This window comes from Hemiscyllium ocellatum, chromosome 3, assembly GCF_020745735.1.
Source record: "Hemiscyllium ocellatum isolate sHemOce1 chromosome 3, sHemOce1.pat.X.cur, whole genome shotgun sequence".
NCBI classification, from domain to species: Eukaryota; Metazoa; Chordata; class Chondrichthyes; order Orectolobiformes; family Hemiscylliidae; genus Hemiscyllium; species Hemiscyllium ocellatum.
In genome coordinates, this window is record NC_083403.1 from 134,673,428 (window position 1) to 134,697,513 (window position 24,086).

The 24,086-nt window shown below is 41.9% G+C and overlaps 1 protein-coding gene across 3 annotated transcripts in view; it reads left to right on the plus strand.

Moving 5' to 3' along the window:
- Positions 1-24,086, plus strand: part of pla2g7 (phospholipase A2, group VII (platelet-activating factor acetylhydrolase, plasma)) — a 74,074-nt gene that overhangs the window by 3,208 nt on the left and 46,780 nt on the right. The window contains exons 1-2 of one of the 3 annotated variants that reach the window (XM_060853586.1): positions 10,107-10,381; positions 23,296-23,415. In XM_060853586.1, the coding sequence (XP_060709569.1) occupies positions 10,292-10,381; positions 23,296-23,415 (210 nt within the window). In that variant the 5' untranslated portion in view covers positions 10,107-10,291. Of the gene's footprint in view, positions 1-10,106; positions 10,382-10,689; positions 11,788-23,295; positions 23,416-24,086 lie in introns of those variants that run through there. The other 2 variants (XM_060853594.1, XM_060853602.1) reach the window with 2 other exon arrangements.

Consider the following 24,086-nt stretch of genomic DNA (forward strand, 5'->3'; position numbering starts at 1 on the left):
GGTTTGTTCTGTTGTGTTTTCAGTACTCCCCCCTGGATGACTGTCTTGTCCGCCATTCCGGTTTGCACCTGGGGAATGGTCAGTGACATTAGTTTGGTCACAGGAGTCTTTAAACAGGTTGAGTTGGGTCCAGTGCTTCCATGTGCCTTTTCCTTTAATATCCGTGCAGGCCCGGGTGTCCCCACTTATTACCACGTCATATGGCCCATTCTATTTTGGGGCAAAGCCTTGTTTGTCAGGCAATGCTTGCACTACGATGCAGCTTCCTGCTGCTGGGAGCTCAGGGAAGATTTTGAGTTCCCCTGCCTTGTCCTTTTTGTCTTATTTATCAATTACAGATTTACGCATCCCTTTCAACTGGGCGCTTAATTCTATCACATACTGTCGAATTTTGTCTTTTAGTGGGCCCACATCGGTGCCACCTGTGATTATTGTCTCTGGCAATTGCATTGCTTGCCTACTTATTAATTCATATGGTGTTTGCCCAGTTGCCTGATTCGTGGTGGCTCTTAATTTCATTATTATAGCTGGCAGCACCTCAGCCCATATCTGCCTGAGGTTTGCATAGCCTTAGCTAAAGTATTTTTAAGTATTCTGTTCATTCTCTCCGCCATCCCTGAGTTCTGGGGATGATAGGGAATGTGAAATTTTTGTCTAATGCCGAGTAATTGGCAGACAGTCTTTGTGACTTTACCTGTAAAATGTGTCCCTTGGTTGGAGTCGATCTGGAGGGTACCCCCCACCTAGAAATTACCTCCTCTGCTAATATTCTGGCCGCAATGGTTGCAGTGCAGCTTTTGGTTGGGAAAGCTTCTACCCACAGGGTGAATTGGTCTATGATGACCAGGCAGTCCGTTTTCCCATGGGAGGATGGTAGTGGCCCTGCAAAATCCACCTGAAGGGTCCCCTAGATCTGGGCTGGTGACCCATCATAACTCTTATGGGTCTCCCTGGGTTATGTTGTGCACAAACCATGCATCTACGGCAGTACTTGGCCACGTCTCTTCCCATTCCCTTCCACCACCACTCTCTCTCTCTCTCTCTCTCTCTCTACCTATACGGGAGAGCCCGTTCAAGTAGTTCAAGCAATGTGTTCTGTATACATACTGGTGCTACCACCTTGTCTATTTGCCTCAGAAACCATCCCTCCCTTTGAATGCCCCCTGCAGTTTCCATTGTGCTCTTTCTTGCTGCGGGATGTCCTCCTGTAGCTGCTGAATTTGGATAGCGTCTTTCACTAATTCAATACTGGCTATTACAGTCTCGTTAATGGCTTCTTGCTCTAGGGCTTTCTGAGCTGCTAGGTCTGCTATCTGGTTCCTTTAAATTTTAGCCAATTTGGGTTCTCTTTTGCTGGCTCCTTTTGATGGACTTCTGTTTTTATTACAGCAGCCTCTTTTGGCTGTTCACTGGCTCGCAATAGTGCCTGAATTTTTAATTGCTGTCTGATAGGGGATCCACCCTCTTCTACTCCATGCCACCATGTAGTCATGGACTGCAGCAAAGGCATATTGACTATATATATATTCACAATTTTAATTAGTTGTACTTGTTGCTGTCAGGATTCCCTGTCTCACTAGTCCTTTCACTATCTCCACAATTGTTTTTTCTGCTTCGGGTTTTATTGGGTATTGCTGGTGGGGCTTATTCTCTGGTCTGGGAACCCTTCTCAGGTCTATGTTAACCAGAACTGTATCTAACTTTGTCTCTGCCCATGCTCCGGGGACAGAGGTGCAGATGGCTCCGAATCCCCCCTTTTCTAGGTTCCAGTCCTGACTGGGGACTGTAGCCACTTTAATAGTTTCAAGGTGACTTGTAAGTTTCCCAATCTCAGTCTCCCAACCGTCCTGTCTGGGCTTAGATCAATTTCCCTTTTGCACAATTGATTAGAACATTATATTCTTTTGTGAGATCGTTACCTATTATGGTGCCCCCATAGAATTTCATGGGGATACATATATTGTTTATTTCATCGAGGGTAGTTTCGCTTAGGTAAGCTGGTGTTTTATCCCCTCGTACCCCAGTTAAGTGAATCATTTTAATTGTGTGGGGTAAGCTTAAGTTTGTGATAGATACGGCCACTCCTGTGTCTACTAGCATTTCACATTTCCTCCCTCCCTATTACTGCAGGCACGGTGGCTCAGTGGTTAGCACTGCTGCCTCACAGCACCAGGGTCCCAGGTTCGATTCCAGCCTCGGGTACCATTCTCCCCGTGTCTGTGTGGGTTTTCTCCGGGTGCTCCGGTTTCCTCCCACAATCCAAAGATGTGCAGGTTAAGTGAATTGGCCATACTAAATTGCCCATAGTGCTAGGTGCTGGTCAGAGGGAAATGGGTCTGGGTGGGTTACTCTTCGGAGGGTTGATGTGGACTGGTTGGGCCAAAGGGCTTGTTTCCACACTGTAGGGAATCTACTCTAATCTAAATTCTCCCTCTCCCTTATCCTCACGAATGAGGGCAGCTGGTTGTCAGCTCTGCTAACCTTGGGACTCTTGTGGTTCCACGGTGTTCTGGTAGTATTTGAGGGTGTCTGATGCTTTTCCCAGCTTCTATGTGTCCTGTTCTTTTGCAGTGGCTGCAGTATTTTACATTGTTCCCAGGTCTATCTCCTGCTCGTGGGACCCTATACACTCTAGCAAAGTGTCACTTTCGGTCACAGTTGTGGCAGGATTGTTTCATTCTATTCTCACCTCCATTTCAGTCGGCCGCTTTGTCAGGTCTTGCCTTTATTGCAGGAGCTTTTCACTCAACTGGGACATTATTACTCCCATTTTCAGGACGGCTTGGTAGACACTAAGAGAGCTCATCTTTAAAAGCTTGGATGAATGCCCTGTCCCCTCCCCCAATCTGGGTTTGCTTGCCCTGAGCATTTCTGTTGACCCTAAATAATCATTCCCCATATTCAGAGGCTTCTTCTCCTTTAACTTGTGTAGTGGGCGGCACAGTGGTTAGCACTGCTGCCTCACAGCGACAGAGACCCGGGTTCAATTCCCGACTCAGACTGTGTGGAGTTTGCACGTTCTCCCCGTGCCTGCGTGGGTTTCCTCCGGGTGCTCCGGTTTCCTCCCACAGTCCAGAGATGTGCAGGTCAGGTGAATTGGCCATGCTAAGTTGCCCATAGTGTTATGTAAGGGGTAAATGTAGGGGTACGGGTGAGTTGCGCTTTGGCGGGTCGGTGTGGACTTGTTGGGCCGAAGGGCCTGTTTCCACACTGTAAGTAATCTAATCTTGCTGCAGTTCTTGGAAGCATTTCCTAGCACCATCTAGATTTCTTCTTTAAAGTCGGTGAAGGGGGCCTGCTGGGCATCGATCTCAGCTGTGAGGGCAATGGCACGTGTCCACCTTCCTCCCCAAAGTCTCGGGCTGCTGTGGCGTCGGGTACACCAGCTACCTGCCTCCACTTGTCCGCTGGGCAAGCTGCGCAGACTAGCGGGTGTATGTCCCTCAGGTGTAATTGTTGCCCTCCACTATCTACCTCTTCCCAGAACCAGGTGTTTGTGCTCTGGGGCTGTAATTTGCCCAGGGAGGCCATAATTTGCTGCCTCTCCCCTGGGGTGAAGGGTTTATAATTCGCTTTGGGTTGTGATTCTGTCCCTCTTTTAGTAACAGGCACTAAGTTATATTCTTGCACAGTTCATCCAACAGAGGGAGCAGTTGGTCCCTGTTGGATGGTTTCGTAGGAGGAGAGTATGTCAATTTCTCTCTCCTCTTGTATTCTTTCTAATGTGAATTCTAGATCCTTTATCCTGCTCTCCAGCACCTTAACTTGTTCCTGGTCCTTTCTCCACCTACTTGTGGTGGCACTCATTTGTTCAATTAGGCTGGCTAATTGATATGCTAATGTTACCCCTATCTTTTTAGTTTTATTCCGTTTCTGTTTATCTATCCAAACTCTCTGTTGTGCTAATGTCTGGGATGGGTGTCAACCACTTTTCTTCATTTGCTCTGTCAACCCTTGTCTGTCTGCCTTGTATTTCTCAATAATGGAACCTGCAGTATTCCCTTTAAAACTTTGATCTGCTATTTAGCAGATTGTGTACCTCTGGTGTACCACCAACAGTAAAGTGTTCCTAACCAGTGGGAGTGTCTCTACCCCCGGCCAATAATACTGTCCCAGCACCGTCCGTACAGCCATAGCAGCCTCCTAGCAAGGTGTGCTCTGTACCAGTGGGACTTCCCTCCCATCCCAGCCACCACTACGAGTCAGTATCTACTGGTCGGCTGGGAATGCTGGCTCAGTAGGGTGTGCTCTCTACCAGTGGGACTTCTGTACCCTCTCGGCCACATATACTGACCCAACTCCTACTGATAGGCCCAGAAACCTACCTCTAGCCCAGTGTGCTCTCTACCGGTGGGACTCTTTGCCCTCCCGGCCACCGCCACTATTCAAGCTCAGTCGTTCTACTAATGGACTGACAGAGTATCATGGTAACTCACAGTGTCCACGCTCCCCATCTCGGTAACGTGCGCTCCACTGAGGTTTGGTTCTTGGTCAGAGTGATCACGTCCTCTTCCTCACCACACTGGAAATTACAAGTACAAACAGCACCCAACTTTTAACTTGAACTCTAACTGGACTCTCCGTTGTTTGCCCCTACAGAGTCCAATGTTACCTGACTTTGCCACTTGTGCTTAATAGCTTCTAGTGCCCTTGGCACCTCAATTCCCACTTCAAATCCCAATCTTCATGTGGGGGCTATCCCTCTTAACAACCAGTTTAGGGCAGGGTTTTTGAGACAGGCACTACCTTGTCCTCTGGCTGTTTCAGCACAATCAGCAGGATCTTACAGTAGTTAGTACAGTTAAATACTTATTCTCCACAGACATGCACTTAAAATGGTTAATTCAGTACTGTAGCAAATCAGACATTACAATCAGTATACCGGTCTGACTCTTCCCATTTGCAGGCCCCCCGATTGTGGCTTTCAACCAGGGCACCAGTAATAAGAGCCCTCCTTACTGCATCAATTGTTATGGGGAAAATCACCAGTCTCAGAGTCAGAGTTGGGGTTCAGCAACAGAGTTTATCGTACAAGGAAATACAGGAGATCCGGGAAGAGAAAGACACCAACAGCACAGTGGTCAGCTGCGATTTTTCTCCTGACCCAGAGGACATGTCAAGATACTTTTATACATTTTGTGATACAATAGGTTAGTGATGTGATTATTGTCTTTGTAACATGATTTGTTTATAGTAATCATTGCAGAATCGATGATAGTTTTGATACACTCATTGTCAGTTCCAGCGCAGCCTTTGTTAATTTCAGCACGGTTTGTTGTTAGTTTCAATGCAGACGTTGTCAGTTTCAGTGTCTGTACTGAAATCCATTGCTGCAGTAATGGGCGCTAGTCACTCTTCCTGAGAAGGATGATTACTGCAGCCCTGGCTATTAGCACTTTGTATTGAGTCCATATCAAGCTGTTAACATTTCTGTGAATGGTGTTGGCTGGCCCCAGACACTTCGATGGGCAGTGTAGGTTACTCACGTGTATTCTCTCCCCCATCCACCTTAAACTAATCAATCAACTAGGTTGTGAGTGCATTGTGCTAGCATTCTGGAGGTCCCAGGCAGTGTCAGTGTTTGCTCTGCTGTCTCTTTCCATATTGTGGTCTGGTGGCCATCTTATGTGTCAAGTGGCCAACTGATGGCTCAGCGGCCATCTAATATCACCCTGCACCGTGCCATCTCCTACTTCAACATTATCAATGAGGATGAGCACCTCTCCAATACCTTCCCCACGCCTTCACTTATTGCCTTTAAGCCAATGCCAAACCTCAAACAGATCATTGTTCGCAACAAGCTGCCCGGCTTTCAGGACAACACCATACAGCCTTGTCATGGTAGACACTACAAGACGTATCAGAGCATTGACATGGATACCACCATTACATGTGGGGATGCCTCCCACCATGTACGTGGCAAGTACTCATGTAACTCGGCCAACGTTGTCTATCTCATAAGCTGCAGCCAAGGATGCCCTGAGGCATGGTACATTGGTGAGATAGCGTAGAGGCAACAGCAACGGATGAATGGACACCGCGCAACAATCACCAGACAGGTGTTCCCTCCCATTCGGAGAATCGCTATCTATCTCTATCTCTCTCTTTCCTCCCCCGCCCCCCCCCCCCCCCCCCCCCCCCCCCCCCCCACACACACACACACACATACACGCCCTCTCACGCATGCTCATACCACCCTACCCCTCCCCCAAGATTACATGTTATTTTGCTCAAGAACTGCATGAATCCATGTAAGATTCTGTAAATCCTTTTTGTTGAAATAGAATCAGGCAGAACATTGGGGAACATAGCCTCATGCCTTCAATGCATTATTTGAGGTGACATGGTACCTATTGCTAAAGTTCACTTGAGAATGTAACTGTAAGAAAGTTCTGGGATTTACATGTGAAAGAACTGAAACCAACATAGTCATTCTAAAAGATGAGAGACTTCACAAACAATCCAGGTCTTTTTAAATATATAATTGCAGTTGCATCACACTGTAAACTTTTGCTATAAATTCTGTATCTCACGATCTTACACTTCACAACTACCTGATGAAGGAGTAGCGCTCCGAAAGCTAGTGCTTTCAAATAAACCTGTTGGACTATAACCTGGTATTGTGTGATTTTTAACTTTTTGTGATCCCTTTTAGCCCTTCTCATTCCTTGTTTAAGTTCTTTCTTACTTCTCTTATTTACTTAAAGAGCTTCATCAGTTCCCATCCTCTTATACCTTATGTATGCTTCCTTTTCTTTCTGACCAACATCATAACATCCCTGATCATCCAAGGTTCATGTAACTTGCCATACCTATCCTTCATTCTCGCAGGAATGTGCTGCTCCTGAACGCTTATCAACTGCCGTTTGAAATACTCCCACATATCTGATGTAGATTTATCCTCAAATAGCTGCCTCCAAACAGCATTCTGCAGTTTCTGCCTAATATTGTTGTAGCTTGCTTTCCCCCAATTTAACACCTTCACCTGAGGAATGCTGTCCTATCTCTATCCATGAGTATCTTAATGGTATTATGGTCACTACTCCCCCACTGAAACTTTACTCACCTGACCAGGCTCATTTCCTAAAACCAGGTCCAGTATAACCCCTTCCCTGGTTGGACTGTTTACATATTCAAGAAACCTTCCTAAATGGTCCTAACAAATTCAGCTCCCTCCAAGCCCCTATCACGTAGCGCGTCCCAGTCAATTTGAGGAAGTTAACATTACCCATCACAATAACCCTGCTGGCACTGGTAGTAATCCTGAGATAATTACCTTTGAGGTCCTACATTTCAACTTTCTTCCCAGTTCCCTATATTCTGCTTTTAGGATCTCATCCCTTTTTTACCTATATCATTTGAACCAATGTGTACCATGACCACTGACTCTTCACTCCCCCCCCACCCCCACCCCTTAGAATGTCCTGAGACCGCTCCAAGACCATAGCATCAGGGATGAAAATGTGTTGCTGGAAAAGCGCAGCAGGTCAGGCAGCATCCAAGGAGAAGGAGAATCGACGTTTCGGGCATGAGTCCTTCTTCAGGAAGAACCCATGCCCAAAACGTCGATTCTCCTTCTCCTTGGATGCTGCCTGACCTGCTGCGCTTTTCCAGCAACACATTTTTAGCTCTGATCTCCAGCATCTGCAGTCCTCACTTTCTCCATAGTATCAGGGAGGCAACACGCCATCGTGGACTCTTATTTGCGGCCACGGAAATGCATACCTATTCCCCTTACAATTTAATCCTCTATAACTAGAGCATTTTCATGCCTATCTCTCCTTCTGCAGCAGAACCAACCATGGTGTCATGAATTTGGCTGTTGCTGTTATCTCCTGAGAGACCATTTCTCTCAGCAGTATCCAAAACAGATACATGTGATTACCAAAGCCCGTTAGGGAAGGAAATTGTCATCAATACCTCGTCATGCGTACACATGATTCCAAACATACAAAGTCAATAGTGTGGTGCTGGAAAAGCACAGCAGGTCAGGCAGCATCCAAGGAGCGGGAGAATCAATGTTTCCTGATGAAGAGCTTGTGCCTGCTCCTCGGATGCGCCTGATCTGCTGTGCTTTTCCAGCACCCTACTCTTGACTCTGATCTCCAGCATCTGCAGTCCTCACTTTCTCCAAATGTACAAAGGAAAATGTGGTTGACACTTATTTGGGCAATTAGAGAAGCTTAATAAATGTTGGCCCAGCCAGTGACACCCACATCTGCTGAAGGAATAAAACAAAAGCTCTAAAATCTTTAAATTGATTTTTGTTAAATCAATTAATGAGCTTGATTGTTTTCTTCTGGACCTAAGTCCATTTCAAAGAATTGAGGTTTGGAAACATTCATCAGACGATTATGGTTGAGTTGTGTAAGATAGTAGTCGATACTTAGACTTTGATTTCATCATAACACGACTCCCCAGTATGCTTGACATCATCATCAATATATACATTGGGGAATGATTTTTATTATGAGTAAAAAGTGAATCAAAATAAGTTTTTTTCCGAAATTGAAGAGAATTATTTTATTAATCCACTTACTGGAAAAATGTGGGAATTTGTCATGGAATTTAGATATGAAATATGAAAATTGTTTTACTGATCTTTAAATTTTTGACCACCAAGTTACATCTGCATTTCAAAATGTTATTTCTCATTAAGTTTAAAAATCACACAACACCAGTTAATAGTCCAACAGGTTTAATTGAAAGTACCAGCTTTCAGAGTGCCGCTCCTTTCACCAGATGGTTGTGGAGCAGCACTCTGAAAGCCAGTGCTTCCACTTAAACCTGTTGGACTATTAACTGGTGTTTTGTGATTTTTAACTTTATACACCCCAGTCCAACACCAGCATCTCCAAATCATTTCTCATTAAACTTTTTGCAGTTTGTTTATAAGTTTTGCTCTTTAACAAACTTAACTGAATTAAAGTGGGTGACATGATCACTTACTGTATCACTGACCCCATCAGTGCGCACACACCTTTGTTTAGAAAACTAAAAGTGACAAAAGCGAGTGACCCTTAAACAATTACAGAGCTTACCACAAACAATGTATAATGCAGTGCTGACCTGCATACAAACCATTGACCTGTATGTAAATAAGTAGTGTGTACAAATGTATGTGGAAGATAGCACGTTGGACCCATGGGGGATTAGCTACTTTTTGTATTTGCTACTGGTAAAGGTCACTCATTCAAATCCCAATTGCGTACAGAATTACATTGAATTTAGAACACAGAAACCAGTTCTTCTGCCCAACTGGCCTGTGCACCACATAAAATACATCACGTGTGGCAGCAAGTTCCAGATCCTAACTACAGTCTGGATAAATGAACTGGTCTCTCCAATATCTTGTTAAATTGATCAACAATCTCTCACGTTGGACTTTTCCTCAGAACAATGGCTTGGGGAGATCAAGCTGCCTCAGAGTTTATGGATTGCCCTTCACTCCATCCAGAAACATAGGAACAGAAGAAGGCTATTCAGCCCCTCGAGCTGTTCCACCAATTACAGTAATGAGATCATGGCTGATCTGTAGCCCAACTGCATCTACCTGTCTTTGGCTCATAATCCTTAATACCTTTGCTTAACCAAAAAAATCTATCTCAGATTTAAAATTAACAACTGATTTACATTCAGTTGCTGTTTGCAGAAGTAAGTTCCAAACTTTTATCACCCTTTGCGTGTAGAACTGCTAAGTAACATCTCTCCTGAACTAAAACCCTTGCTCAGTCTTAAAGAAAGCTTCATTGTGTAAGTTATTTTTTTCCACAGCCCCGAACAGAATACAAAGTAGAGTGTGCACAGGTCAGGGACAATTCTATGAATGGTGTTATTGCTAATCACTCTGTACAGATCCACCTCAGCTAGGACACGAACTCCGAGGAAGGGTCTCGGGCACTGCACAGTTTTAAAAGCTTGCGGTTCCAAATAAACCTGTTGGACTAGAATCCGGTGTCGTGTGATTTTTGAGTTTGCCTACCCCGGCACCTCCGCATCTTAAATGCCCGTGTTTGGGCTTTATACTTACGGCTCACTCCTCGATTGGTTGTGCTCCTTTAAAAAGATGTGCTCTTTTTTTCGGCTTCCTGGTCAACGTCACAGGGGCTTATCTGCTCCTTTTGGGTTGACTGGGAAAAAGGCATGGCCTTTTGGTTTCAGTCTCAGGGCAGAGTCCCCGGGTTGAGCTGGCATTCGGCTGAGCCCAGGGCGATTGGAATGCAGCAGCGTGCCCTCTGAAATATGAAAGAGTGTGTCAGTTAAAGTCAGTGAGAGGGGAGGGGGGGATTTAATGAGCCTTTGGAGGATTGGAGGCTGTGTTGACAAGTCCATTGGGAAGCTGTTCACGCCAGCAGCGGGACAGAGCGCCGCACTTAGAGCGGTAAGAAACGTACTGAGTACATATTTATATGATCATGTCGAGTTGAAGGGCGCGATAAGAAAATGCTTTCGACACAATCACTTCTTTATTTCGAAAACGATCTGAAAAGCACAGGAATGACGTTTGCCCAGTGTTTTAAGATAGCGAATGCAAAGAATCGGCCAGAGCTGGGAAGTGATTGATTGATTTAAAGCAAACCAGCAGAGTTAATACACGGGGGTGGGAAGCTACCGACTGAGTTTGGGTCCCGCCTGGTGTTGAGAGAGAGTGAAGAGAAAAGGATTTCACCAGAGACTCCGCTTCATGTCTTCAGAACCCCCTTCTGGTTGTGATTCAGCGACACAAAGAGCGTAGGAAGCTGAGGCTAATTCTTAGAATGAGTATGAAGTAGCTGGAATATGGATTTCTAGGCTGAAGGTTATGCTAGCCGCTCTCCCAGCCCCACTACTCCAAGCAATGGTTTAAAGGGAATGTGTTTCCCCTGAGATTTTTATCCGCGACATTTTCAACTCCAGGTTTTCAATGTTCAATGAAAATTTGTTTAATTTGTGTTGCTTGCCGAGTGATTAAGTGAGGAGGAGGCGGTGGTGACGGCAGCAACAATTGAACCCGTAGCATTTGCAAAACGAATCGGATAAAATCAGTGACAACGGGCTTTGTTATTATTGACAGAATTCAACATCGGGCTAGTTCAATAACAAAATGGGCGAGAGGCCCTCTCTGAAGGTTGCCAAAATACGGGAAGGTGAATTTGAAATGTTATTGGAAGGTGTCGGTGAACTCAGCAGAATCAACAAAGCAAGCTTGGTTATCTTGCCAAGTTGAAGTAAAAGTCAAAGTCTCGTTGTGTTCCGGCCTTGTCAGATTGCATCTCACGTACTCCTCTCAGATCGAACCTTGAGTGCTGGAGAGATACAGAAGAGACCCACAAAACCTGCTGATTTAGTTTTCTGATGTTAGTCAGCATCAAACATAAGGTTTTTTTTCGGGGCGGGAGGGGGAATCTAAAAGGCAGGTTGAGTGAGTAAAGAGAATAGAAACACTTAAGTTTAAATAGGGCATTAAAGTGGAACAGGTTTAAACTGATGAGACAAATTTGTAAATTGTGTTGGAACTTGTCAGCCTAAGTTTTTAGTTGGTAATATTTCCAGTTCTGAGTGAGAAGTTTGGTTTAAGTTTCATTCCAAGTTTAACAGATTGATATCTTCGTGCTGCGTTTTGGGTGGGTCATTGAAACTGGAGCCCCACCTACCCTGCCAACTGGATCGAAGAGAAAATATGAATACAATTTTTCAAGATCACAAAAACATATCTCACTTGCTGCTGGAACAAGTGGGATTCTTTGAGGAAAAGTGGAATGCTATGATGATGGAAGAGTTGGGACATGTCCTACCTTTTGAATGAAAGTACTGAACTTTTATTTCTACTTATTGTTAAGTCTTTTGGTGCATGTGATTTTTAGGCGTGTGCAAAGTGTGTGTGTGTAAGTACATTTGGTTAGCTGACATTGTGGTGGACTGCCTGCCAATTTGTAATTTTTATTTGAGTTGAAAGCTTCCCATACAGTGAGCATTGGTATTCAAACTAATCTTTCTGAATGAGAATCTGATCAGTGAAAGGAACAGTTGTCATGTAATCTAACAGAAGAATTAACCTGCTCATCTGACCTTGAAGGTTTTAGTCTTTCTGAAGCTATTGCAAACAAAGTGACATAACTGAGCCAAAGATGTTCCTGCTTTTACATGACTGCTTAGAATATGTAGGCCTGTGACCAGAAGGTGCCACAGGGATTGGTGCTGGGTCTGCTGCTTTTTGGCATTTATATAAATGATTTGAATGTGAACATAGGAGGTATAGTTAGTAGATTTACAGGTGACAGTAAAATTGGTGGTGTAGTTTGTAGCGAAGAAGGTTACTTCAGATGGTTACTTGATCAGATGGGTTGATGGTCCAAGAAGTGGCAGATGGAGTTTAAGTTAGATAAATGTGAGATGCTGCATTTTGGTGGGGTAAATCAGGGCAGGACTTAACAGTAAGGTCCCAGGGAGTGTTGCTGAAGAGACCTTAGTGTGCCAATTCATAGTTCGTTGAAAGTTGCACATAGACAGGATAGTGAAGTGGTATGTTTGCCTTAATTGTCAGTGCTTTGATTATAAGAGTTGAGGTCATATTGCAGCTGTACAGGACATTGGTTAGGCTATTATTGGAATGCTGTGTTCAATTCTAGTCTCACTGCTCGAGCAAAGATGTTGTGAAACTTGACAGGATTCAGAAAAGATTAATGAAGATGTTGCCAGGGTTTGAGGGTATGAGTTATAGGGAGAGGCTGGGGCTATTTTCCCTGGAGTGTCAGAGGCTGAGGGGTAACCTTATGAAAAATGCATGAAGGAACATGGATAGGGTGAATAGCTCATGTTTTTTTCCCCCGGGGTAGTGGAGTCCAAAACTAAGGACATAGTTTAAGATGAAAGGATAAAGATGTTAAAAGGGGCAACTTTTAATGCAGAGGGAGGTTCATGTATGGAATAAATTGCCAGAGTAAGTGGAGGTTGGTACAGTTATAACATTTTATATGGCATCTGGATGACTATATGAATAGGAATGGTTTTGTGGGATATGGGCCAAATGCTGGCAAACGGGACTAGATTAATTTAGAATATCCGGTCGACATATAAATGACTCTATGTAACTTGATATTGATTTAGCTTCGGTTATGCTTGTCAGTCAATATACAGTACAGAACTACATTAGACATTAAAATTGTTAATATATTGGTTCCTGCATTCAAACTACACATTAGGAGGCCTGAGTGTCCATTCAGCACTATATAGATTTGCAAACTTTGGCATTGATAAGATGTAAGATTGCAGGTGTTCACTTTCATCTGTTTGGTTACCCTTGTTATGGTTAGGGGCTTTGTGTTTATTCAACTTCAGTTGTCATCCTCCTCTTTTTTTTGTAACATGGGCTAAGGCTCTGAATTGCAATGTTGTTATTCCAAAGAAAGAAAAAAAGACTTGCGTTCAACAAGGCCTTTTACAAATGGTGTCCCAAAATGATTTACATCCAATTTAAGTTTTTTTTTGAAAAAAATAATATAATCTCTGTTGCAGTAGGCAACACAATTTAGGTACACGAACCTTTATCCAAAATCTGAAATTTTTTCATGGAGAGGTCCTAGGGGGTGTTGCTGAACAAAGAGACCATGGAGTACAGGTTCATACTCCTTGAAAATAGAGTTGCAGGTAGATAGGATAGTGAAGAAAGCATTTGGTATGTTTTCCATTATTGGTCAGAGTACTGAGTACAGGTGCTGGGAGGTCATGTTGTGGTTGTACAGGACATTGGTTAGGCCACTTTTGGAATATTGCATGCAATTCTGGTCTCCACCTATTGGAAGAGTGTTGTGAAATTTGAAAAGGGTTCAGAAAAGATTTACAAGGATGTTTCCAGGGTTGGAGGATTTGAGCTATAGGGAGAGGTTGAATAGACTGGGGCTGTTTTCCCTGGAACTCAGAGGCTGAGGAGTGATCTTTATAGAGGTTTATAAAATCATAAGGGGCATGGATAGGGTAAATAGACAAGGGTTGTTTTTCCCCCTGGGATGGGGGAGTCCAGAACTAGAGGGCACAGGTTTAAGATGAGAGAGGATGGTGTGTGTGTGTGTGGATTGGGCTGCCAGAGGAAGTGGTGGAGGCTAGTACAATTGCAACATTTAAAAGGCATCTGGATGGGTATATGAATAGGAAGTGTTTGGAGGGATATGGGCTGGGTGCTGGCAAGTGAGACTAGATTGGGTTGGGATATCTGATCAGCATGGACTCTATGACTCTGAGTGTGGAAGTGTCATTTTGGCATGAAAACAGGTGACCCAACTCCATACCTACTCAAACCAGTTACTCAGGCGTGGCGTGGTGACACAGCCCAGCACTGGCAGACGTCAACTGTGTGTCAGTGCTCGTACTATTCACACGTGCGTCTGCTGTTAGGAATATTTTTTATTTCATTGTGAAAATGTCATTTATTCCAAAATCTGAAAAATTCCAAATTCTGAAAAATAACTGGCCCCAAGGATTTCAGATAAAGGATTGTGTACCTGTAGCCAGTTTCTGCACAGTATATTTCTATATGATCTGAGAAACAAATTGCTAGCTAACATGTTTTAAGCATTTGCTGAGGGACAAGGATTGGGGTAAGCTCCCTGCTCTTCTTTAGATGGTGTCATTGGATCTTTAATGTCCACACAATATGGCAGGTCAGGTTTTGACTTAAAGTCTTATTTGAAAGATGAACGTTTATAGATTTTCTAAAAACATATTCATTGATTTATCTTTTGAATTTTACCCACACCCATCAAAAAGTTTTTAAAAATGAGAGGTATTATTTCTTTGAGTAAAAATGGAAAATACTCGCAATACTTTGCAGGTCTGCAAGCATTGTAAATATTTCAAGTCTGTGATTTTTTTTCATGGCTTTTCTCAGTTGACATGGAGATTATGTTTTTTCTTTATTCGCCTCTGCTAACAGATATTAAATTAATTTTAACTTGCTATCAATAAGTACATTTTAGTAGCTTTAAGGATAAGCACTGCTTAAATATTTCTCCGCCTTAGCAACAGAATAATAATCCACATTGAAAGGTTACTTCCATGACCAGATCTGCTGAAGAGACTGATCGCCACCAAGAAAATAAAGTTATTCAGTCCCCACTACACCTGTCTGGATCATAAATTCATCTGGATGGGAAATATATTATTGGAAGTGTTTGGCCTGACCTCTCTTGATCAACTGATTGAAACTGCTGACATTATTAATGATTAACAACTGGTGGAGGCAGTCAAAAAGTTTAATGTGAGATTGGGTCACTCTCTACTATGAGGGAGTTTAATGTAAGATTGGGTCGCTCTCTATTATTGTGGTAGTGAACCTACCTCTGGACTAAGAGACACAGGTTCAAGTTCTCCTTACTCCAGAGATGTGTAATACCATATCTTAACAGGTGAATTAGAAAAGTAGATTTAAAAAATGCTTCAACCTTTACCATAACGTTGATTCGTGCATCTGCCTTATTTATTTGCAAATGGAGACTTTGGATGTTGCAGTCAGAAAGTTGCAAAGTATTATTTGATCTTAGATTTATTTAAGAAACTTATTTGCATTTCCAACACTTACCATGACAGTAAGTGTAGGAGTAACCTCAGCATTTGATGTTGCCATCCAATTTTTAATGCTGTTTTCATTTTAGAACCGACTTTCTTAAATCAATATTAATCAGTTGCCAATGTAACTTTTGGGGTGCTTCACTGAATTTATATTTATAAAACTCTCAAAGTGTTCACAGCTAAAATTGCTTATTATGTTTGAAATAAAAATGTTAGGAGAAAAATTGGTGAAAGCATCACATCAATGATGCTACAATGAATTTGGGTGCTGCAGATATGAAGTCAGGGCACCTTGGCTCTGATTTTTGAACTGGAACTAAAATATTTTTCAATTTGGATTTTTTTTGAAGTGTAGCTGTAGTATCTTCTGTCTCTTCTTACTGTAACAAAAAAATTATAATGCAGTAAATGTCAGGTCCCCCTTCCGTAGGGAGTTGAGGTGTCCTAGTTAACTTACTTGGCCAGATGGATGAGCATGTGGGTCAGATTAATACCAGCAGTGGGAATTTTGATAGTCATTCCAACTGAGGTAAAATTGGGATTGGCCACTTATCCTACCTGTATTTAGGGGGTAGGAGGGGGGAATAAAGAATACTTTATCGGAGTCAATGAACAATCACTGGAGACAGGTGCACTATTGCAGTTACTATAATAGTTCCTGATGAATGAAATCATTAAGGACTGATGCTGGTAGCACATTGGGCATCGAATCAGGTTTTCCTATAGTAAGTTTTCTAATGGTGTCTACTGTTATTTGGATTTACTCCAACCGCCCTTCAGCTCAAATATTATTGCCTCCTAATTAGCTGAATTTGCAGGTTGAGAAGTGAAGTAAGGTAAACTGTGCATCTGGATCTTTATAAAGAGGGCAATCAATAAACTGTCTCTTTAACCAAGAGATCATTATCGGCTAATTATGGGTGGGACGGTGGCACATTCTCCCCGTGTCTGCGTGGGTTTCCTCCAGGTGCTCCGGTTTCCTCCCACAGTCCAAAAATGTGCAGGTTAGGTGAATTGGCCATGCTAAATTGCCCTAAGTGTTAGGGGCAGGGGTAAATATAGGGGAATGGGTCTGGGTGGGTTGCGCTTCGGCGGGTCGGTGTGGAGTTGTTGGGCCATAGGGTCTATTTCCACACTGTGAGTAATCTAGTAAGTAATCTAATCTAGTAATTTGAAGATTGGAACATAAGCATCTCAAAGACACAGAAACAAATGTAAATTATACAGGGTGAATTTGATCAAAAACAAAACAAGTACAAACATAAAAAGAAACTTTGGATCCAGAGCAAGAGCAAAAAGATTTGGTGAAAATGATTTTTAAAAAACATTTGTAAAATTTCCAAAAATAGTTAATACCTGAAGAAATGAGATACATGTCATTAGTTTTCAGCCTGAGGCTGACTGGCAGTAATTGACTATTATCATTCCTCTTTCTTTTAAAAAAAAGTGCAAATGTTCATAATAATCTGACTTTTTTTCCAGCAGGTTTAACATCTATCTGTTGTGCAACTGAGATTGTGTAAATCCAAACTACTTGAGTCAATGCGTAACACCGGTGTGAGATAAAAAGTAAAGTTTTTTTTTCAGCTCAGTTTGAACAACAAATTTTGACCATTGGCATTTGTTCCTTGCCTAAAGTTGTGATACAGATTATGTAGGAGCAGCATTAGCTTCACTGTTCATTTGACCGAATGTACAAATTAGAATCACAAGTAGCCATTTGGCCCCTCAAACCAGCTGTGCCATTCAATCAGATTGTTGCTGGTCGGTTCATGTTTTTGAATTTCAATTCTCATTACCTTTGATTCCCTTTCCAAACAAGAATCTATCTAACTCTGCCTTAAAAATATTCAGTAATCTTGCCTCTACTGAATTCTAAGGCACAGTTCCAAAGTCCTGAGAAAATTCTTCATATCTCTGTCTTGAATTTTGAAACAGTGTTCCCTGGTTCTGGACTTATCCAAGTATATCCCCATTGCTGTTGTAAACTCTGGCAGAAACTAGATAAAGCCCGTCCAACCTATTCTCATAAGACAGCCCACTCATTCCAGGAAGCATTGAGCAAATGTCTTCTGAACCACTTCTAACATATGCAAACAATATATGGCCTATCATTCATTAGAATCACCCACTCCCTATGCATATTCGCCAAATGACTTTAATATTTCACTGTTGTAGTGGCAGGAAAATGAATGGAGTCTGACAGCAAAGACTCTGGGCCCCACTAAACTCCCAACTGCACCACAGAAGACTTGTAATCCAAAACCAATCAACCCAGTCCAGTGCAGTTATAACACTGGCATCTACTTGACAATGTGGAAAATTGTCCTGTCCACTAAAAGTAGGACAAGTCAAATCCAGACAGTTACTTTCCCATCAATGTTCTCAAAATCCACAGACGCAACTGAATATGCTTACTCAGCAATAAGTTGCTCACTGCTCAGTTGGATTCCACCAGGACCATAAAGTCTAAACAGGAACAAAAGAGCTGAATTACAGAGAAGTGAGAATGAGTTCCCCATATGTTAAGACCATAACTGACCACTGTAGCATCAAATAGACTTTGTAAAATTGAAGAGGTAAAAACAATGCAGATGCTGGAAATCAGATTCTGGACTAGTGGTGCTAGAAGAGCACAGCAGCTCAGGCAGCATCCAAAGTGCAGCGAAATCGACATTTCAGGCAAAAGCCCTTCATCAGGAATAAAGGCCATGAGCCTGAAGCGTGGAGAGATAAGCTAGAGGAGGGTGGGGAGAAAGTAGCATTGAGTACAATGGGTGAGTGGGGGAGGGGATGACGGTGATAGGTCAGGGAGGAGAGGGTGGAGTGGATAGGTGGAAAAGGAGATAGGCAGGTAGGGTTGAAGAGCTTCAGGGCAGAGGAAATGACCTGGGAGTTGCAGTGGGAGAGGGACTCCCTGAGATTCTTGTATAGAGAGGAGGAAAACTTCTTCAAGGCAGGCATCCTTGTAAGAGGATTCGCAGTAGGGTTAAAATCAAAGTGGGAATAGGGGAGGAAAACTTTTTCCCTTGGTTGAAGTCATACCTAACAGAAAGGACAATAGTTGTGGTTATAGTCACCTCTAAATCAGGATATCACAGGATTTCTTCAGAGCAGTGTCTGACACTCAACAATCTTTATTATTTGTTCTTTTGATGTGAGAGTCATTGGCAAGGTGGACAGAATTCCCTGTTCCTAATAGCCATAGTGATAAATTGTCGACCTAAGTGAGTGACCAGGCTGTTTCAAAGGGCATTGAAAAATCAACCATATTGATCTGTGTCTGGAGTCACATGTGTACCATTCTGACAGACTTCTTCTCGTGAAGGAGATATGGGTATTTATGAGAATATGTTAGTTTTGTAATCACCATTCGTGCTATTCCAAATTTATTAATTCTTAAATTTAAATTTCTTCAGTTTGAACTTCTGTACTGGAGCAATGATTTTAACCTCAGGGTTGCTAGTTGAGCAATATTACAATTAGTACAGTCCATATCTTCAGCTGCTACGATAACTGCCTTCTCTCTACCATAAGGTGATAAATCTATTGATGATTGCAAAGCTTTAGTTCTTCTCATAATGAAGCAGTACATACCTGCATGCAGCAAGATGTGAATAACATTCAGGCTTGAGCTGAGCCGACAAATTGCAAGTAACATTCGCTCCAGACAAATGCTAGGCAATGACTGTCTCCAACAAAACAGTATGTAACTATTGTCCCTTGATGTTCAATAATATTACCATTACTGAATTCCCCAACGTCAGCATCCCGAAACTAATCTGGGCTGGCCACGTTAGGTATGAGCAATTCTCACTTAACTCCTCATTGCCGTAAGGCACAAGACAGGAATGAGCACTCTCCACTTGCCTGGATGAACGCAGCTTCAGTATTCAAAGCTTCACACCATTCACGACAGGTTGCACCCAGGTTTAAGCATTCACTTCTTCCACAGCCTATATCTATCACCCATAACATGCTCTCCAATGGTTTTTTTAACTTAGGAGTAAAAGTCAGCTTTAAGAATTACTCCTTTTTCTGTTTGGATCCTGCAGGTATAAATGTAGGTATAGATCTAAAACAGTCAGTTAAAGGCAGCATTTGTTTCTATAAATATTATACTCAGGTGTTAAACTAAAATTCTAAAGTAATTTTTGAACTATTTCTACCATGTTTGTCTGTTTTGATTTCCTAAAGTCAAATTCTTTGGGAAGTTAGCATGCTACCTTAAAGCAAATCTAACTTCACAAAAAGGAGCCATACCTTGTTTAAACAGACCCAACACAATTGCTACAAATATATTGTAGACCACTTTTTCACTTGAGTCTGATAACTTAATGATCACCACGGATTGTGATCAAGAGCGTGCGTTGTGTGATTCAGTTCAAAATGCAATTGCTATGCTGATTCACGTAATCACACATCTCTTCACATATTAAAGAAATTGTGTTTTAATTAGTGTCTCTGGTAGAGTTTTGTTTTTTGATTTTTGCCACAAGCAGTATGCCAACTTAACACCCAGTTAGGTTATCTGTCCTAACGTGTGGTTTTGTGCCCATGTGAAGGGACTTCAAATGATTTTTTTTAATTGCAGCAAATTTGCTACAGTAATGCAAGTTGATTTTATTTTAAAAAAAGAAATAAGTTGAACAAGAATAGTTACCATGTGATATTTTAGGGCTATATATGTGAGCAAACTAAGTAAGAGTAGCAGCATATTTCCCATTCACTTGCAACCTGATCCAATTTTCTGAGTAGTGTATTCTGCAACATAAGATAGTAGAATCCACATATGCCAATTTCCTTTAGTTGTCTGTTTGGCAACATAGATGCATTTGGAATCAACTGGAGGAGTATCTTTGTCCTTAATTTAAAGTTTTAAGAACAAAGCTAGTACACTTTAATGAGGATGAATTAAATTTAAAACAAATGTCACCTTTTTTTAATATGGCTTTAGTTGCCATAGTGCTTTTTTTAAAGAATTATTTTACAGGAAGCTATCTATTTAACAGAATTAAGTGTGAACATATTTAAATGCTCTATATTGCATCTTTTGACTGATATATAACATTTGTGAACTGAGAGGTGTTGAACAGGAAGCAGTTTTGCTAATACAGCATAGTTGCAAAAGAGTGGTTAATACTGTATTTAAATTCTGTGGTTAGAAGTAGACCAGATTTCTGCTAAATTGTTTTGACATTTAAGAACAGTGACTCAGATGTCTTGATTACATATCTGCAAAGATTAATACGATGGAAATTCTCAATGAATCATATGCATTTCATATCTTTGGTATTTTTAATATGTTTTTAGGGAATACAGGTGGAAGTGGGAGTGGTTGTGCCAAGACTTGATTAGTGGTTGGGTTGGAGGGGTAGGGTCCAAAAAACATTTAAGTGCACTGAGATTGAAAATTTCTGGTTAAGTTAAAATTGAAAGAACTGTAAGAACAAGGAGCAAGAGAAGGTGATTTGGTCTTCCTAGCCTGTTCAGCCATTCAGTAAGATCATGGCAGATCTGATTGTTAACTTTTGAATTTGCATTTCCGCCTACTCTGGTCTTTGCTTAACAAGATTTTGACCATATCTGCCTTTAAAAATATGAAAGGGCACAACTCCTACCACCTTCACAGGATAAGAGTTCTAAATACTCCTGATCCTCTCGAGAGTGAGAGAGAAAGATTGCTGCATCCCAGTTATAACAGATTTTTAAATAGTAGCCCCTATTTCTTTCTTGATTCTCCTGCAAGAGGAAACATCATGTCTACATCCAACCTGACAAAATCCATGAGGACCAATCTTGTTTCAATCAAGTCACAGGCGGAAGTGGGTACTGCAGATGCTGGAGATTAGAGTCAAGATTAGAGTGATGCTGATGAAGGGCTTTTGACCAAAACGTCAGTTTTCCTGCTCCTCAGATGTTGCCTGACCTGCTGTGCTTTTCCAGCACCACTCTAATCTTGACCTTAATTAAGTCATAACTAACTTGTTTCAATTTCAGTAGATATAAACCTAGCCTGTCCAACATTTGGCATAAGATACCCTGTTCATACCAGGTATTGGTATGGTGAACTTTTAGATCCTTCCTTTTAAATAAGGTAATCAATACTGTACATAGTACACCAGATGGAGCTTTGCTATTCTGGCCACTATTTAGTCCAGCAAAATATGACATTAAATCCGCACAAGAAAGGTATTAGGACAGCTGTCCAAACCTTTGGTCAAAGTGGCTGGTTTTAAGGAGAGTATTACATGAGGAAACTGGTGGGAGATGACTTAATTGAAGGAGAGAATTCCAGGCCTAAACAGCTGCAATCTTGACTGCTACTGCTGGGTGGATTAAAATAGGCAACATAAAGAAAGGACATTGCAGGTCATTCATATTAAATGTTGTATCCAGGGTATGGGAGAGGTCGGGGGTGTGGGGAGAGGGGAGCAGGTGGGGGGAAAGTGTTGAACCTTATTGGAAAGGCTTATATGTGGAGTTGTGGGGGTAAAAAGGGATATATGATGTGACCACACATTCAAGGACTTTAGAGAGCATAGGGAGGCTGGTGATAGTAGTTTTCCAGGGCAGAGAATTCATATTTCCTTTTGAAGGATGTGTACAACTTTTGAAAGAATTTGAAGTATAGCGCCGAAGGACAGAAGAGAGAACTGTTCACAATGTTGGGCATCATGGTGGTCCTGTAAAGGAGATTACCTACTTCATGGGAATAGCAGGGGATTGATTGGTCTAGTGTGACCTTGGAGAGACGATGGGGAGAGAGAGTTATTGGTCCGACTCTCCATACCAACCAGATATCCTAATCTAATTTAGTCTCATTTGCCAGCATGTGGCCCACATCGCATTAAACCCTTCCTATTCATGCACCCATCCAAATACCTTAAATGTTGTAATTGTCGCAAGGTTTGTGAAGGTTTGTAGCTCAGGTTGAGGTTTAGGGTATGGGTTTGCTCACTGAGCTGTAGATTTGATATCCAGACGTTTCATTACCTGGCTAGGTAACATCATCAGTGGGAACCTGCAAAGTGAAGCGAAGCTGTTGTCTCCTGCTTTCTATTTATACCTTTCTCCTGGATGAGGTTCCTGGGGTTTGTGGTGATGTCATTTCCTGTTCGTTTTCTGAGGGGTTGATAGATGGCATCTAGATCTATGTGCTTGTTTATGGTGTTGTGGTTGGAGTACCAGCCTCCTCCACTTCCTTATACCCACTACACTGTTTACATGAAAAAGTTGCTCCTTAGGTTCCTTTTTAAATTTTTCCCCTCTTACCCTATACCTTACTCTCTTACCCTCTAGTTCTGGTCTCCCCCACCCCAGGGAAAAGGCCTTGCCTATTTACCTGATGTGAGCCCCTCATGATTTTATAAACCTATATAAGGTCACCCCTCATCCTCTGATGTTCCAGAGATAAGAAAAACTCAAGTAAGATACTGTTGCAGTGCGAGAGCTTGGACGTATCTGAGCGTGGACTTTTAAAATTAGTTTCTCAGGCAACTTTTTAAACTTTTTTAGTTGCTGTGTGGGAAAGCTACATTTCAATAATCTTATGCTTAGAGAATAGTGTTTCAAAGTGGAAGGTATGAGATGTTGTGGGGAGGACTGACCTTTAATGATTGTACAGTATAATGATGAAACTAATGAATGCACATTTGTGCACAAGGATTTAGTCGATGAAGTGTTTCTTGACACTTGGCAGTGGAGCAGTTAAAACCAGTAGATTCAATTGATTGCTTGTGTTTTTTTTAGAAACAGGTACATAGTCAACCAGAAATGGGGAACTATGGCAGTCATTCTCTTGGGATTCCTGCTGGGAAAGGACCAAATCTTGTCGGATGTATTGATTTGATGAATGATCATACAATTCAGGTAAGGAGCTAGAAGTATACATAATAAACAACATGCACAACTTAAGTAACACAGTAGGATTATACAGATTGCAAGAAGTAGCAGCCAAAAGTATGCAAGCTTTCTCAGTTACTGAAGTGGCAGTCTAAGTATTAGAAATGAATAAAATAAATGTGAACAATGTTGGATAAAGTATATGCATATGCAAGGTTTATTACTTGAAACTACGTTAATAAAATATAATCTATAAAAATGTGCCTTCATACTCCATACTGTTTCAACAATTTGGTCACATCTGATGAAAAGGAGGTAGCTTTTGGATTCGATTTCAGTAGAACAATACTTATAATTGCATCACTCCATAGGAGTCAGGAATGGGAGCTTTTTGGTTGACATTCTTTCCTTTCATTTCTCTCAAGCAGAGCATAGTAACCAATTTGACAGCTCTACTGTCATCCTGACTTATTAGCTACCTTACCACAATATTGGAATAAAGCCCAGGATAATTTCACTCCATATAGCTCAGACCAATGCAAAATATTGTATTTAGGGAGTCTAAGTCTTAGTATCTGTTTCAACAAGAAACTACTGTTTGGCTGCTCGAGGGGCCTTGTACATTTAAGTCCACCACTCAATTTGTAATCGACATTTATAAGAACATCTTCACATACCTCATCAAATGTTTGTGTTTC